Source organism: Argentina anserina, chromosome 5 (genome assembly GCF_933775445.1).
Source record: "Argentina anserina chromosome 5, drPotAnse1.1, whole genome shotgun sequence".
Taxonomy (NCBI): Eukaryota; Viridiplantae; Streptophyta; class Magnoliopsida; order Rosales; family Rosaceae; genus Argentina; species Argentina anserina.
The window spans coordinates 16,750,862-16,768,987 of record NC_065876.1 but is presented as its reverse complement, the minus strand read 5'-3'; the positions used below and the strand labels follow the sequence as shown (position 1 = coordinate 16,768,987).

The following is an 18,126-nucleotide window of genomic DNA, read 5'->3' as shown; positions in this document are numbered from 1 at the left end:
CAGGGTTGCAAGTTGGAACAGAATGAGGCTGAGGTTTATTGTCCAAATGGATCAATGACTGGCAGTGAGCTTATACTAAATGTTAGCCAGTCGTTGAGTGATAGGCTATCGTCCATTACCTCATCGTCTACCAAAGACAAATATTTGGAGTAATAGTCCCCGCCCTACTCTCTTGCGCGTCTCTTAGATCGTCTAATCTGAGTCACTCCCAGCACCAGAGTTGCTCAGACCTTGCCAACTGTTGTTGTGAAACGAAGCAAGCAAGCATGGCTTCGGCTAATATTCTTTCCATGGCCAAACCATCTGCTCAGGTTCATGCAACCTCTTAATCATTTATGTACTAATAATAGTATGAATGCTAGCTCTTTCTCTAAATATAACCGACAAAGGTATTTACTTCCCAGGAAAACGGGAAGGGGTTTGCAGAATTCTCAGGTACTCTACGCTACACATCAGCTAATTGCCTTCAGTTTGGAAGGAAAAACTCGGATGATTGTATCTCGGTTGTTGCCTTCCAATCCTTCCATAGTTCCTCTGCTGTGAGTAGTACAAGTAACTCAAGTCATCCTTTTTTCTTTAAATCAGCTGCCAATACTCGATCCTGAAATGCCTTCTGAACTTCTTATTCTCACTAAACTCTTACATTCTACACCTTCCAATTTTATGAAGCTTAGCTATTGTTTTCTCTTATTCGGTTTTCATCTACATTAGCAGAATATGGTAAGTAAACCGGTAGCACCTAAGAGAACTATTGCCTGCTCTGCCCTTCAAGAATCATCCACTTCATCTACTTCTACTGGTAAGTTGCTCCGTTTTCACAATGCATCGCAGGGATTCATTGTCTTCTGGTTTATCTAACATTACGTAGCAGCAATGTTAAAACGTGAACTCTTCTGCCTCCTTCTGCATAATAGTTGCCGCTGAAACAAAAGAGGTAAAAGCAGCTCCAGCAAAACCTAAAGCTCCGGCGAAAGCTCCTGTCAAGCCGCTACCACAAATGATGGAAGAGGATATCATCCCATCACTGAAAGAAATACTCGGAACTCCTCAAAATGAGCTCTCGGATCTTGAACTCTTTTTTGAAGACGATAAGGTTGGTCTGCTCATCTTCATTTTTTCTTGATGCACACCTAATGCCGTTCAGTTCACTTACTACAAAACTATCTGATACTCCGGTCGATAGCTTGAAGGTTCGTTTCTGAAGGAAGGCAGTTCGTATACATTTTGGGCATTCTTTCCCAATGGAGTCCTAACAGGTACATGTGATATTCAGAATTAAAGTTCAGATCACAATCGGACAACCCAAAAATATGCCGTTGATGATTCCATGTCTGAATCGTTCAGGTCCAAAAGGATTTTCTCTATCCGTCTGCGGCTTAGGAGCAAGCACCGTTGAACCTTTTCTCGTTGACGAGAAGAAGATCACGGCAAGACACATTATCTTTTGGGTTGAAAAGCGTTTGGCAGCTCAAGGAATCATTCCTGTGTGGAAAGACTAAACTAAAGCTAATGCCATACAAGTTTTCCAAACTCAGTCCCAATGTTGTAAATCTACGGACGTTCATTTTTGTCTGTTGATTGAGGAAAACTTCTCCCGAGTCTGCTGCTCCATTACTAAACAGCAACACTTATTCTAACACAATTTTTATATGTACTTCATCTTGGACCCTGCATAACGTACTAATTGCTATATTTTTTTAAAATGGATCTAATAATATACATCCTTTCACCAAAAAGAATAAGGTGAAGAGACTGGAGATCATCTTCTGAATTGAGGAGAAGAAGAAACAAATATCATTGGAGAGTAGAAGAGAAATGCAAATTGGAACTTTTATTGAAGAAATCATTATAATTGATAGTATACATCAAAGTAAACCAAGTGGGGAAAGCAGAATCTTATATTACCCAGTGCTACCGGAAAAATCTCCAGAAAGTGCGCTTCCATAAGAAGCTGATCCTGTTTGAGAAGCTGTACGGCTAGCCGAAACAGAACGGCTTGCCTTCTGGATTTGCCGCATCCTGAAAGCATCTGTCGGGAGTGGCTGGCTCTGGACTGTGGTTTCATCATCGTCTTTCCCTATCATAATACGATATTAAATTTTTTAGCTTTTCAATATTTCCTCATAGATAAGCCAGGAACTGTATACACACATTAAGACAACTTCACTTTCAGTTGATCATAACTTGATCAAAACCAGAACTCAAAATACTGATTTCATTAACAGAGGTGTATGGTATCAATGTCCATGCAACTATCATACTAGGAAAATTCACAAAATTAAGGGACAAATGAAACCAGGGCCAAGCACTTCAAATTTTGGAAACCATAAACATATTCAACCAGGACAGTAACACAGTCAATAAAATCCAACAGCACTAACTGAAAGATTAGCTCAACTTCACTAATGAATGGCCAAAAGTATAAAAACTGTTTACAGTGTTCACCAGAACTTTATGGTATTACAAAAATACTCATATCTAGAAATAATGCAATATATTTTGAACTTATCTATCATGATAGTGAAGAGGAAACACGTACTGTCTATAATTTTCCGCTTCCCCCTGGCTGGCTTGAAAGATGACCCACTTGGGACGGGATGAGACTTGCTTGAAACAGAAAGGTCACTCGTAGAAGGTGCAGGTACTGATGGAAATTGCAGAGGGGCAGTCCCTGACTTTGCAGGCTGTGGTGTTGGTATGTCACTTTGCAAACAAATTGATAGCACAACATCCACATCTGGGATTGGACCTGAAAAATTCCAATCAAGAACAGCATAAATGACTAAACAGGTTGATATGGCAATAAAACTCCATCACCATTGACTTTCCATGAATGCATATTCTCAATTTTATAAACTTTCCATAGAAACACTTGAAGGAAAAAAGAACAAGAACCATCTCGGCTGCTGCACAAAGAAGATGAATACAACTTGAAAACTTAATAGGGCATTACATCACCACTGCATTCCCATCCAATGAAAGTGATGAAACAAAATGCTCCTTAGGAGGAAGGAAACACCGATAATATTCCATCAAGTAGACACTCAACTACCTCTCCCTTTACATAATCAAAGACCCTCCTGTTTCTCTTCATACATAAAATATTAAAATATTGTTATCATAGCACCACAGCACCATTCTTGGTTTAAACACCCAAGATGCTCAACACAACTAGACCTCTCAAGAATAACACCCCCTACAACATTAGATAAAGATGCCTCTCTAAACGAACTGAGCTACGAAGTTATTAAGATACACTACACTTGCATTTGTATGAAGCAACTCATATTTATTGAACTGAATAAACGATTTCAAAGTTTACCTTCAATGATCGGTAAACTTGCCAAGAAGGCTACCACAGCAGGTGGTGTCACCTTTAATATTTCATCAAAGGCACCCGTTGTTTGACCGCCTACTGCTGCAACAACTGGATTTGACAAGGTGCTAGAAGCAGCAAGAACACCAGCTGCTGTTGTGGTCTGAAAATTTACAACCCCTAAGGAAAGGAAAATGCAAAAATGAATCATCAAAGACGGAAAATCAACCATTGAGCAATTGAACTAAATCAACCTACAGTTAGCACAAAAAAAACTGTATAGCTTTGGACATTCCGGAAGCCTCATTGCTATGGACTTGTTAAAGAAAATGTATAGCAATTACTATAAACTGATCCACAGTACACACAAGAAACAATCATTAGTAATTTCCTTACGTACCATTTAAGGAAAATATGTCAATGGAATTCAAATTGCGAGAAAGAATGTAATGAGTTGATTTGTCAATTAAATTAAATTGAGATTGCCCATACTACTGGAGTCTGGAGGTCACAAATGGCCACTATCTAAATAATAATAATAATAATAATAATAATTAGACAAATAGCCAGAATTGATATTTATTTAACTTCATAATCAGTAAAAACAATGCACAGGAAAAACCATATTGAATAAGATAAGATCATCATGTTTGCACTCATTGTTACTACGAGTTCTATGCTGAGAACCTGCTCTTCAGAACAACTTATGATTTTAACAGAGATTGTTATTTATCAAACCAGTTCAACAAAGATCCCCCATGTTAGACATTGGAAGGTGTTTTAGATTCCTTCATGTCAAAGGCCACAAACAAAAACAAAATTTAGAGTGATGAAAAGAAACTAAAACCATCTTTTGTTGATCATCTCCAATTTTATTACCCTTTTTAGTGGCAAAACAGAATCGTTTTAAAAAAAGAAAAGGATAGCAGAGGGTGGTAACCATGTACAGAACTGTATACTAGATATTTTATGAAAAGTTAACAAACTGTAAATGTGAGCAAAAACAGCAAGACTAGTTAAACCCTCTCAACAGCTTTGACTTTTTAACTAAAAACTTGCTGAAATGCCTCCAAAACTCAAGTTCATTATTTAGTCAGAACTTATATTTATACTATAAAATGGAGATAAAATGGATTCTCTACCAGGTTTCTGCCTTGGATCATAGATAACCATTTGATTAGTATCTGGATAAACTACTTTCGCAGACACTGATGAATTGCTTGTCAGGCCAGTAGAACCCTTGTCTGCACAGAAAACCCACAAATTGCCAAGCAGTGAGTCACTCACCAAACAATACAAACAATGTTTTTAGGTCTGAGAGTCGTACCAAGACACCAATTAATGAATAAACATAACAATACTACCTGTACGTTCAGGTCCACTTAGCATAGCTGACTTCTCCCCTTTCTTATTAATATTTTTAGCAAGCCACTGAAAAAGAAGCAGAATGACATATAAGCAGAAAACTGAACTGGGATGCTTAGGAGAAAAACAAAATTGAAGCTTCAGTAAAACTACATGTTTAAAGAGGCCGTGTTCATGTACTGTAACATGTTAATTATTGGGTAACCTAAGTAAACCCGTTTCCCGTTCATGTCTCAGATAGTCAGATCTAACCCCCAAGAATTTAGAATTATGTTCTGTTTGGTTGACCCAATTATTTTTACTATATATTTTTAAATTGTCTTTCCTTTTGTTTTATACACCAAAGATGTCTAGAAACATAGAATGCATACAGTTGTACAAATTCATAGGGTGAAAACAAAACAAGCTGAATTACACATGACCTTCTGCACGCGGACAAAAACGAATTATACACTATACTTTGTGTTAAAATTTAGCTAAACTTTTACTAGTAAAATGCAGGGTCCAAATTGCTAACTTCATTACTTACTTTTTCCCCCAACCCTTGAACATAAAATACTTGGATACATGTGTACCAACATCAAACAGGGTAATTGCTTTTTCCTCTTAAAAATACTATTCACACTCCAATTGTGACACAATGATGTTTTAAAGTGAAAGTGGAGTGTGAATATCACCTCCCTATCAAAAAATCAAGGAGACATCATCTTAAACCTGAACCACCATAACACCAATAACCTCCAAGTTTGTGAAAATAAATTTATCAACTGGAGTAATACACAACCACGATTATGCTTAAAAGTTTATGACAATATTAATACATATGTAGTAACACTTTGTCCAACTTTGACTTCAAATTTTCAATAAATGGTAAAAGTGTGGGTGATAAAATGTGGTGATAGAAGCATACAAACATATGAAAATAATGCACAGCAATTATAATTTCGCTAAATATACCTCTTGCCGGGCTAAATGGTCCAAATCCTTTGTAGAGCAGGGCCAAAGATCCATGAAACTATATCGAGATGCAACCTCTTGTAAAGAACTTTCTAAAGATGAGGGTCCTTCATCATCAGTTGTAGAAAGTGCTTCTTTCTTTCTTTGCTCAACCTACATATATTAGAAATCCAGAAATCAGTGCTTCTTGTAGAAGATGGTGATAAAAGTTTGTGAAATAATCTAAAAGAAACTTTTCTAAGAGATCAATTTACAAAGACATGTAAATATGTAATATAATAAGATTCAGGATTACGACAGAGTAAGTAACACATTATTGTAATTTAGAAATTACTATTGACTTCCATTTGGAGTTTTTATCAACCTTTTTTGGAGATTTCTCCGTATGTAATAAAGAAAGTTCACAAGATGCCACATAAATGATATAATGTTATATAGAGATATGTATCAACTAGGGTGCCGCTCAAAACTCAAGAATTGAGAAGCTAATTATATATATAGGGTATTTATATTTGAAGTGGTCAAACCAGTTTTATTGTCATCTTATATTCACTTAAGAAAGTATAAATAGATTTTAAAAAAACAATAATAATAATAACTCCTGACTTCAGTCACAGAGAATGTAGAAATTCATCACCAGACATTCACAATTACTTTTTGTTTAACAATCCAAGGACTAATGAAATTGCAGATGCATGTAACACAATTGTTAGGTATTATGGTGTCTAAAATGAAAAGTACTGCTAAGAAGAAACACTCGCTGCTTTTACCAGTTTAGATGAGCCTCCCATAAGAAAATTTCCAGTTTCTGTCTCTCACTCTATATATTACAGTTATGCTCTCTTCCTCCAGAATAGCTTAAACAAAGATAATTTTTCTATATATCATCTTGACCTTCAAAAGTTCATTACTCTTTCTCTTTCTATCCCTCTTCTCTTTTTTTTTTTTAAGGAAACAAATGTTGGAGATGACTCTTCTCTTTTTCATGCTCAGAATATTCTAAGGCAAGTCCATCAGAAACCCAAACTACCCACCCGTGAAAGGCACCACCTTTCATCATCTCTTCCTTCAACAAACTATGATAAAGAAATCATTTTCGTAATGTTTACAAGACAGTCTGGTGGTGTAGTTGGTATCGTGTTAGTCTCGCACATTAAAGGTCCCTGGTTTGAAACTGGGGCACACATTCTTTTTAGTTATTACCAATTATTGGTTCAAAAGATTACACAGTTCTGAGTGAAACTTAGGACGGAAATGGATACTACAATTGAAACTCAATAAATGAATGTTCGATAAATTAATAACCTCGATTAAATAATAATTTTCTCCGGTCCCGACTCGGGACCAGTGTATATTATTAGGAACCTCGCTAAATGCATAAGATATTAATTTTTTGAAATCTCTTTAGGTCTCATTCAATATACAACATAATAATTAATATAATAAAATTTAAAAAATTAGTTAAAATGCTTAATAATTGTTCAAATATTAAAAGAAATAGTGAATAAAATTCATAATATAAATTAAGGAAAGTAATTATTTAAACTTATCATTTTACAGTTACTTTTAGGCATTGAATTATACCAAATTTAAAAGTGAATAAATATAGAATATTAGCTAGTAATAGACATAGTCAAACTAAACAATTATTATCATTCAGCTGAACTAACAACACTCCCCATAAAAAAAAACAACAAAACTCTCTATAAAATAATAATTTATTAATTTATCAATAAATGAATAAATTACTCATCGATAATATAATGATCACACTAAAATAATAATTTTTTCCGGTCCTGACATTATTCATTTATAGAGGTTTTATTGTATATTGGAAACCAAACAAAAAAAGTCTCCGGTTATTTATTACCTTCAACATGCTAGCCAAATCTCCATAAGTTTGCTCAAATTTGGCGAATTGCTTCCATACCTGAGAAGGAAGATCCATCACAGCTCAGAAGGGAAGTTGAACACGTGGATAATATAAGAGGAGAATGTAGCATAACAAATGTTATACAAGACACCAGTTTGAGGTATATAAATCTTAAGCTTTAGAGTAATGAAGGCCGTAGGATTCAGTTGTATAACTTTCCTAAACAAAAGAAGCCCTGAAGATCCATATTCCAATCCCGTCATATCTGTATTTTGTTTTGTCCATATTTTAAACAACTGAAATAAGTTCATGAAAGAACACCAAAGGGGGATATTCCAAGTAACCATAAATTGCATAAGGAAAATAATGTAAACAGAACATGAAATCATTGAGATGTAAAAAAAATATTTAAAAAAATTAAAAATAAAAAAAAAACAAGGATTCTACTTCGACCACCCCACCACCACTTAGAAGTTACTAAAAGGAAGAAGACATACAGTGGACAAAGGGGTCCACAAAGCATAGTTGGATCTATAACTCACACAAAAGCAACATAATCCAAAGACTCCTCAATGAAACTCCGAACATAGAAACATAGTATCCTTTATTTAGGGTTTCCCAATCCCTCAAAATAAAAGTATTTCAATAATCTCTAACAGACTCAGATGCCGAAGTCCAGAGACCAGCCAAAATCTTACTCTCTCCTGAAAAACCTCAGCCCCTAAAAAATCATCTATTTCTCTTCAACCACGGCACCCAGAAAAGATAGCACTTTGGAGGTCTTCCCTTGGAACAGTTATAACCAAACAGAGCAGAAATATGTGCCACAGATTCTATACAACTTCTACCAAAGGTAGGACGCCATCTTCTCACAAAGCAGAAAAATATTATTTGCAATTTCTCCCTACTTTTTGCATAAGAGACACCAGCAAGGTGATGGAAGTAAGGAAGATTCTAAAAAACTTTCATATATTCATTCGTATCAGTAATACACACAGCTGCACAAGAGCACAGTATCCTTATTTAATACTATAGGCAAAACAAAATAAGAATGAGTGGAGAGTTCATTTCGTGGAGAGGTCCCAGATACTATAGAATGTGGAAACTTCCCAAGGTGGGATGGTAATGCGTCTGGCAGACTGAGTCAAACATGTAATATTGGGCAAAACGGAGCATGTGAAAAAATTGGGTCAGACACATTCAAAGAATTTCCCGCTGATACCATGTTCAAATTAAAGCATGCATCAAATTAAAAGTTATAAAAAACCAATGGAGAAGCTCAAAATATTATGATGCCTTTCGTAATATAAGATTTTATATCAAGTATGTGTCTACCTCAACAGATTTTTCTGGTGGTAGCGAGCTTAATGCCCTCTCAAACAGGGCCCGGATATTTCTATCATCATTCAAACGAGTTAGAAAATCTGCATATCTGCAACATTAAGGACATGGAAATAAGAATACAACAATAATCTTTCAATAGGACAGATTGGTTCTAAGCCAAAAAGTATTAAGTATAGATATCATATCAAAATGTCACAATATGAAAAGGATAGTTTGGTGCTTTTAAAAAACCATAGTAGAGACAAAGAGATTCTCCAGATGGCTATTCACAACTCAAACAGTGGAGCCACATCCCACAAGCATGAATACAGCTGTGTTAGACCTATGGACTTCCTATGTTGTTCGACATTTTTGAACTTTGGCACGCATGTGATCATTGGAGAACATATCTTCTCCAATATATGCTGTTTCTTATATAAGAAAACAAATAATTATAAAAAATATGATCGCGTAGTCTGCTATAATTTTAATACGTTGCTATGGGGGACATTATTGTGCAAATGGGATGGAAGACATATTGGGTGAAATTGTATCAAACAAGACCCTTCAGCTTCTGAGAAAACGTTTGGGGGATTGTTACTCTTGGATATGTCCTAGAGGATCATCTTACAGCATTTCACTTGCGATAAACATCACTAAACCAATATAGTATTCATGACTTTTAACCAGAACATCAACTCACTCAAGAATGTATACAGGCTCATGCATAAAGTGTTTCAGCCCAGCTTCGAAAACATTGTGCGCCATCTGCATAATTGAAAGAAAAAGGTAATCAGACGTCTTTATGGCTATAATATTTTTTCCAGCCCTCAAGATAGTTATATCAAGTGTTTCACACTTGACATCAGACGTTGATCAGTGACACCCATAGTGGCCTTCTTTTACAGAGGTGATGGATTTTTATTGATCATATAATCCAAGCACCAACAAGTACTATTGAACAACCAGCACTGAGTTTTGAGCTAATCATGAAAAACCTTGGGATCTTTGTCAAGACATAACGCCACCATTGCATAGGCAACATATACATGATATGTGCAGTTTGGAGATTTGCGCGCTTCTAAAAAATACTTGCGAGCTGCTTCAAGTCCTTCAGTTCTCCTCAAAAAGCGAATAAACTGCACTAAAATGTACTAACATGAGAATCTATCAGAATGGGACTAGGTTTGATTAAGCAGCTGAAATATCAATCCAATTATATTTCATGGTGCAGTAATTAGTTGGAAATTATATTCGCTGACCAAGAAATTATGTAGTTTGTAATGTAGAGATAACTTGCATGAAAAAACCCCAGATACAGAAATCGATTGGAAAAATATATTAACAAACAATCCGAAAGAACAAGGGAAAATAAATACCTGTATATGAGCAAGGGCTGTTGTGTTAACACCATCTCCCAAAAGGTTCTCATAAATTTTCTTTGTAGGCTGCAAAAGGCATAATGGTTATAAAAAATGCAACAGAAATATATCCTGCTCTAAACAAATCAACTGAACATTAAGAGCTAATAATTCATAATCTATCAAAAAAGAAATAAAAAATAAAAAATAAAAACAAACACAAAAACAAAAAAGAGTTGTCACCATAATACCTGAATTGCTCCACGGGATTCTTCCAGCTCTGCATAAGCATACCTAAGCATTTCTGAGTCTGAGAGAGAGAGAGAGAGAGAGAGAGATCAGGGAGACTTCGAGCTATGACATAGAAAAATGCTGAAGAACTCCAAGCTCATGGTGTAAGACAATCAGGCAATGTAGAACTACCTAAGAATTTTGAAGACAAAGAGACGAGAAAGTATAATGATTACCAGGAAGAGCCTTCAATGCTCTTTGAAATACTTTAATTGCAGCATCTATTGATCCACTGTTCGCATGCCACATCGCATAATCGTACCATATATCAGGATAATGGTATAGATACATTAGACACTGGCAAAAAAATCAGATAGGAGTTCAGGAAAGTACAGAATTTTATAACCCAAAAAAGATAACTGTATACAGTCCTACAACAAACTCCCAGTATATGTTTTATCCTGAAGGTCCCAGTGAATTTCCAAAATCGAGAAGCACCAACATCAGATCTAGAAGAGGACTCAATAAATTCCCAGATACCATTTGAGTCCTTACGTAAGCACATAATGATAAAGCCTAATTAAATGAAAAGGTATAGATACAACACACATAATGCCCCTAAAGCTAATTGCAATATTGACAACAATACTATACAGATCATTACATCTTAATAAATGGGTAAAGTTTAAAACTATAATTATCATTAGAAACACATAGTCTGCATTAGTTCATCATCAAAAAAAGTTTGCATTAGTTCATGCATGCAAGAAACATATCCAAGGACATACTAAAGATATTCTTCAATGATCATAGACTGACAAGATTCAAACAATCTATTTATCCAACAAACTCAGAGGCAAATATATATTTACATAGTCTGCATTAGTTCATCATCGAAAAAAGTTTGCATTAGTCCATGCATGCAAGAAACATATCCAAGGACATACTAAAGATATTCTTCAATGATCATAGACTGACAAGATTCAAACAATCTATTTATCCAACAAACTCAGAGGCAAATATATATTTACTACTTTTATAAATTGAAATGAGAAAAGGAATAAAATGAAAACATTATATTTTTGTATATTCAACCACCTGCTCATATGTGAATATTATTCGCTTGTTGGATGATCCATTGTCTATCCTTTGTGGATTTCCTCTGAAATGCAATTACAAGAAATTAGGACACAATATGCAACACTGTCAAATGCATGGTAAAATAAACACAGCATGACAGGAAAGAAACGAAAACTATTATAACAACGCAATAATACTAATTATAATAAGTACACAAGGAATTGTTTTTGAATCCGAAACAGAAATTTAAAGGTGCAACATCACATTAATACAAAGATAGCTGCCAAGAACTTTGTTTGTCAGTCATCTACTCTGAACTTTCTATCTCATGGGTCTTCAACCATTTTCACTTTTAGATATTGATGGGTACGTTCTCAAACTTACATATAAAGGTTAATATGCAGAAAATGCATAAGACAACAGTTAAAGAAAATAAACTAGCAGATTCCAGAGGAGAATTAAAGAGTAGAAAAGAGAGAGACTTAAGTGATCTTCCAATTTCAAATTAGTCTATCATGTCTGATACTATCAAGATGCACCCCTGAGAGGTACAAAAAAGTATTTCAATTATTCTTACTTTTCAAAACCGAGCAACTTTTTCCACGCTATCCACTGCAATTCTTCCTGTGAGAGCAAAACATAAAATTTTATTTTCCATAGAACATATATAAGTAACAATTAATCTATCAACAGAACAAAGGCATGACTCTCATAAATGGACCACCTAACTGGAAGACAGACAAGTGTCACACAGAGGTTAAGACTACCTCACTACCATGTCTGTTAAGACTACTGATATTACAGGTAGATACAGGAAATTTCTAACATGGGCTGACAGTCATTTCAAATTAGATTTAGGAATATGTCAGCGGCAGAAGAACACTTGGCTACAACTTAAAATTTTTGGTTGCCAAAGAACGGAGCAAGACAGACTATAAAAGCACGCTAACTGCATGCTAGTGTAAGAGGAAACCAGCTCAGAAATAAACATCTGTGAGACAATCATTGACACATCAGAGCACAAAAGGCAGAAAGTTGCCTTGTAAGAGCCAGTTGGTGGTACAGCAAGCATATTCAAGTCAATTTCGTCCACATACTTCTTCCGCTCCCTATAAACGGCCCTGGCACTGTTAAATTTTGGTTGATATTCAGATAACAGTCCTTTTGCCTGCTTAATGCAATATCATCAGATTAAAAACATTGTAAAATAATTTCTTGCAACACCCACAGGCACACAGAGATAGGCAATATATATTTTCACTAATTCAGATTTCATTTGCAATCCCAAACTAAAATATTACCAGATGGCGGCTGACAGAATTTTCAAAACTTTCATAATCCTTCCATAGTTGTTCAATGTGATGGATGGGAGTGATAATGGCTCTCTGGTATGCTTTCCGTACAGCAGTCATCCGTTGTGACTCTTCCTGTGTGCTTAGAGCCTGCAAGCACCACATTCAACCATAAGAATAACAGAACATCCAGACGATTACAGTTTTTTGAAACGGGAAGATATATGAGAATCATTATTATGACCCCATGCTTTTATTCATAATCGAATAAGTCTGTCAAGTAGTCCTAAACCCTTGCAGCCATGTCCATGGAAGCAATGCTAGGCCTCTAGGCCATGTGCCGTCATGGAGTGGCTTCTGCGGAAAGATTTTGTTGGGGAGGCAGCAAATAATTGTTTCAGGAAACTAGATAGGTTATAGATACGGATAGCATTAGACCACTTCTGAATACAGTTAGTTTTCTTTAAAAAGAAACAAATTCTGATACAAGGGAAAATAATATATAAAATGTGGACAAGGAGTCCACTAAACAGAGAAGCAGTAGAAGCTAAAAAGAAACACACCAAAAACCGAAAACCCCTGAACAGGCTCCCAAGAATCAAAAGGTCCTGAACTACTTTTGCTCTTTAATCCTGAAAATACAAGAAAACTATTATTTTACTAATATCCTAATTTTTAGTAATATCCTGAATTTGGGAACCTCCTAATTACTTATTTTTCCCACATTTTACCTTAAGAAGGTCAAAACTATAAGAGAAACCCTAATCCATGAAATAACCTTCTTCTGCTAAATCACTGTTCACCGCTTTAATAGCCAATCAATGTAGGAAGAAAATGAGAGACCTGCAAAGACTTTAAGAATGCGATGTACTCCATCCATACAGGGCCAGATGCTATATCTGCTCCTGGTAGCAAACGCAAAAGGATTAAGCACTTTCAATTTTGACAGGATAAGGTACATACTTTCATTCAATAGTTGATCCATATGTTATACAATGCATGTACAAGCAGTTAATAGTTCAGATCACAAAACAGTATAAAATTAATATGTATGATGAATGTATATCCTGGGGGATTCTCAGACAATGTGGTTTGAAACTCAAGTCCTTCCTTCTGTATAGGATTCATAATCCTACTCATTTGGGTGTGTGTACCCCTTATTTTATTATTATTACAGAGTAGCTATAAAGGCTCGGGTTTAAAGAGGTAACTACCCCAAAATCATGAAGCAGAAGCCAGAAATCTAGGCCTCGAAGGAGGAATCCCGATATTAATCTATCATTCAATCAGTAAAGTAAGAGCCATCTGAATGGGAGGGGATGCAGTTTAACAATCAGCTTACAGATGTATTTTGAGTTAACCTTATTCTTATAGACATGTTATTTTACTACCAAACATATTGAAGAATACACAGAACAGTTACGTAAGCAAATTTAGAACAACTTCATAACCTAATCCGCTTCCTACATATAATTTAAGCTCAACAAACTAATAACATTTATAACTCAAAAGTGGCAAAATGAAAAAACATTAGCAAGCATCCCCAAACGGGCTCAGGTGAAAGGACATACCAACATAACTGAGCATAAAATCAAAAGCTTTTCTAGTCTCTTCTTGACCCTCTACCCCCCTCTTGTCATTGACCTTTCTGATGAAACGAATGTAGCATCGCCTGCAATTCCAATGTGATCAACAAAGTTGAGCATTTTTCAAACTCAAAAGCAAGAGAAAAACATGTTTGTACAAAAGACTAAGTAATACAAAGTTCAAAAATCGTATGAAGCAATAAAGATTTAGTGGAATATGGAGATTCTTCAATTAAGGACAAGCGAATATTCAGACAGTCTGCCCATCATCCTCCATCATGATTTCTGTTCTTTTCAGTTACTGATTAACGAAAAGTATTGTTCCATAAGATAATGAAAAGAAAAAGGTGTCTTTTTCTTATGATAAGATAAAGTTTATCATGCTTTAGAGGGTAAAGTCACTGTTATTCTATTGGTTGAAGCTATTCAACTCTTGTAGCATTGTAGAAAGGAACACGTTTATAGACACAAGGTCCACCCGTACCAAAAAAAATCTTGATATCCACGAGAATTATAACCACAGCTAATTCACTTTAATCATGGAAAGTTTGAATCAAACTTCGTGAAATGTTCAACAAAACATGATGCATCAATTAAACATGTAAATTTTATTTAACGAATATTCAGCTTAAGCGTACCACAAGACCTACACCATATAAACCTCTAGAGCTTTTACAAGTTCAACTGCAATGGACTTGATTCTAGTTTGGTCTAACCAACGAAATTTGAACATGTGAACAAGGTGCCAGAAAGAAAACTAGCTACTTCATAAACTATCTAACTCTGCCATTCATTTAGATGAGAGAGCACCTTGCTGATTGTTAAAGCCAACAAACTTTACAGTTAACTCAATTTGTAGTTTGAAACTTCAGATCATTTGAGCGGGAAGGTATAAATTTCAGAATATGCCGAGTCAAAGGGGCTATGAATTTTTCCATAGTTTTAAGTGTTTCCCATATTTGTTCATGAAGTCAACTCAAATAAATGATGTAAATTTTAGGATAAATGATTCTAGAGGTTGATTCTAGAGGTAATTTGTGGCACCATTCTGATGACTAGACAACTATGAAAAAGTTTCATCAAAGTCCCTACACCTTTAAGAGAACCAAACCATTTGACAACACAAAAGACATTTGCAAAGAAACAAAAGTAAAACCAAGAAAAGCTTTACGACATATCAATAGATGATGATAATATAGCAACTCCACAATAAAAACATTGTAAGATTTTGCTGACAAGTTTTGGCTGCAGAAGAATATACCAAAGTGGAACCTGAAGACAAATCAACAAACACCGGCTAAATATCTGTTTTGTAGCATCATCATTATTAACAGCAATCTGGGCCTCCACATATTGCTTCCAATACTTTGCCTGGAGAGAAGAGAATAACTAATCAGGTTAACATAAACAGTGATTATACAATGGAAATACTGGCACAATCATGTGAATCTCTGTCCAGTGCTCCTTGAAATGCTAAAGATAAGTCTCATTATTATTTATTAAGTTGATAAGTTGAAATTGGTTGCAGCTTATTTAGATTCCTATACAATTTTGCAGAAGTTTTCAAGTGATTTTCCTTAGTGTTTTGCCTTTTTGCCCTTCTCTTTTTTACTTAAATTTTAGAGTAGAAACTGCAGCTTTCCAATAATGGCCTGCAGTCTTTCGACTAACAGCAAATTCTCTAGTAAAGCCAAGGCAACAACGACTCCCAATTGAACTCAAATTCTTCACTGCAGCTCTCCAATGTAGATAATAGCGACTATTACCTAAAATGTACAGTAACTGATAGTACACCACAAAAACTATTTCATGTTAAAAGCTCGCACACGCCCACCACGAAGTACAATCTCAAAGAACAATGGCAGAAACTCTTTTAAGGCTAAGGGACACATGTTTTTCTATTCCCAGAAATGCCCTACATCCACTTTTTGCAGACCCAGGCTCTAAACTGAGCCTCCTGCCAAACCAATTTTTAGAAGGCAGCAAACTCTAGAAAACAGCTAGGTTTGTACCATGAGAGGGTTCGAACTCCAGATCACATCAAAGCAAACCATGGGGCCGACACCATTACTACTAACCCCATGTTGGTAACGCTAAGGGATACATTACTAGAGGGAGCATACTTCCAATCTAACACCACTTCAACTCACTGCAGGTCTCATATTTCAATAAGGGTGGCAGAGAATGACGCAACATCCCAACTCCAGACAAGAACTATCTTGTTCCCAAAAGCTCATCGACAAATACCCGCCGAATACTGTTCGAAAATCCTTCTGCACAACAAACCCAAAGGGTTTTAGCTTGCCTCTACCTGGTGCCCTCAACCACATAATGAGTCTAAACATGGGATTGAAATGACTCATAATGCTCACCAAAAAACCTTTAGAAGAACAGAGTTTTACTTGGATGTCACAAAATTCCAACTTTAGAACATCCACACACTCCCAACTCACAACCAAATGCACCCACCACTAACACCATCGTAGCCAACTTGTCACTAGCAAGGAATCAAAACCCAGCAGCCACCACCTCAAACTACATTAATAAACAAAACCATAACACTCCATCTAGCAATAGACCGTTTGAATATTCATTCAACATCGTAAGGCAACAAATATCTCTAATCAAATTAAACACAACAGCCCTAAACACTGCTCTAGAATTTATGAAACAGAATTGGGTGAAAATAGATGTGTGTGTGTGTGTGTGTGTGCATATATATAGTATATATCAGTTAGAAGGCACTCACAGCAGTGGGAAACACCGTCAGAATCTGCTCATATATGGCTGCTGCCTCTGTGATAGGCAAACGCTGTTTCGGAACATATATACAATCAAGAGTTAACTTTTAGCTTTGGACTCAAAACTACAACAAGGCAGAATTAGAAGAGCAGCACACCAATGCTTCATTGGCTTGGTTTTCAGTGGCTTCAACATTGTATTTGTCCTCCATGGCCTTGGGACCTGAGAATCAATAAGAAAGCGATAAAGCAAGGTTAATTAGACATGAAACGCAATGCTGAGAATTGGGAATTGAAGAGTGCGAAAAACCCAGATTACGGCTATAGAAGTAGTAGAGCCTTGAAAGGGTCGGTCTTACTCACCTAGATCATCGACTCGTTTTTCGATTTCCATATGGAATAAGTGAAGAAGGGTAAGTAGGAAGAAGGACAGAACTCAGTTCACACTTCAGTTCTGGAAGAACGAAAGATATGTTTTCAAGTCGAAAGATGCAAGTGGGGTGGTCGGAGAGGTAAAAATATCATACACGCTTTTACAGTTATTTTTTACACGGCTAATTACTGCCCAAGTGAAGAAAAAAAACTTTTTTAAACTACTTTACCCAGAAAGGAAAGTGTACCTTTAGAATTCTCATGAGAATGGAATTTAAGTGGGAAGTGAATTCTTCTTTCCCCAGAGTTTGGTAACACAAGCGAAGTTAGGAGGAAACTTGTTTAAAATTGTGTAATTATGTAATAAAATAATATATAGTGAGTTATAAATGCAAGGAATTGAGGAAAGAAGTTAGTTCCATAGGTTCATGAAAGGAAGTGTTTTCCCCCACATTTTCTCTTCATGTAGGAATGTAGTTCATTTCCTTGTGCATACCAAACATTGGAAATGAATGAATGAATGAACTTCCTTTCCCAAGTCCTCAATTTCCTGAAACAAACGAGGCTTTTAGGAAAGTTTTCCTAAAAGCATCTGTAACAGCTCCTCTTAAAATTCTCTATTATAGATG

The 18,126-nt window shown here is 35.7% G+C and overlaps 2 protein-coding genes across 3 annotated transcripts; one reads left to right on the top strand and one right to left on the bottom strand.

The window, feature by feature from the left end:
* Positions 1-717: 717 nt before the first annotated feature.
* On the top strand, positions 718-1,626 carry LOC126795620 (uncharacterized). The gene is made up of 4 exons (XM_050522424.1): positions 718-799; positions 915-1,093; positions 1,184-1,256; positions 1,345-1,626. Exons 1-4 carry the CDS (start codon positions 718-720, stop codon positions 1,497-1,499), a joined length of 489 nt encoding a protein of 162 aa, XP_050378381.1. The 3' UTR covers positions 1,500-1,626.
* Positions 1,627-1,808: 182 nt separating this feature from the next.
* On the bottom strand, positions 1,809-17,577 carry LOC126796299 (cleavage stimulation factor subunit 77). Of its 2 annotated transcripts, none has more exons than XM_050523093.1 (23): positions 17,489-17,577; positions 17,284-17,348; positions 17,134-17,196; positions 15,646-15,755; positions 14,370-14,470; positions 13,642-13,703; positions 12,808-12,948; positions 12,546-12,674; positions 12,084-12,130; positions 11,525-11,588; positions 10,663-10,783; positions 10,447-10,505; positions 10,214-10,282; positions 9,833-9,973; positions 9,538-9,602; positions 8,847-8,943; positions 7,509-7,568; positions 5,639-5,791; positions 4,681-4,747; positions 4,459-4,560; positions 3,323-3,496; positions 2,540-2,749; positions 1,809-2,077 (listed from the first exon to the last, which is right to left on the bottom strand). In XM_050523093.1, exons 1-23 carry the CDS (start codon positions 17,517-17,519, stop codon positions 1,902-1,904), a joined length of 2,307 nt encoding a protein of 768 aa, XP_050379050.1. In that variant the 5' UTR covers positions 17,520-17,577; the 3' UTR covers positions 1,809-1,901. The 2 variants fall into 2 exon arrangements, with proteins under 2 accessions (XP_050379050.1, XP_050379051.1); XM_050523094.1 differs by having other exon boundaries at positions 13,642-13,697.
* Between the last annotated feature and the right edge of the window lie 549 nt (positions 17,578-18,126).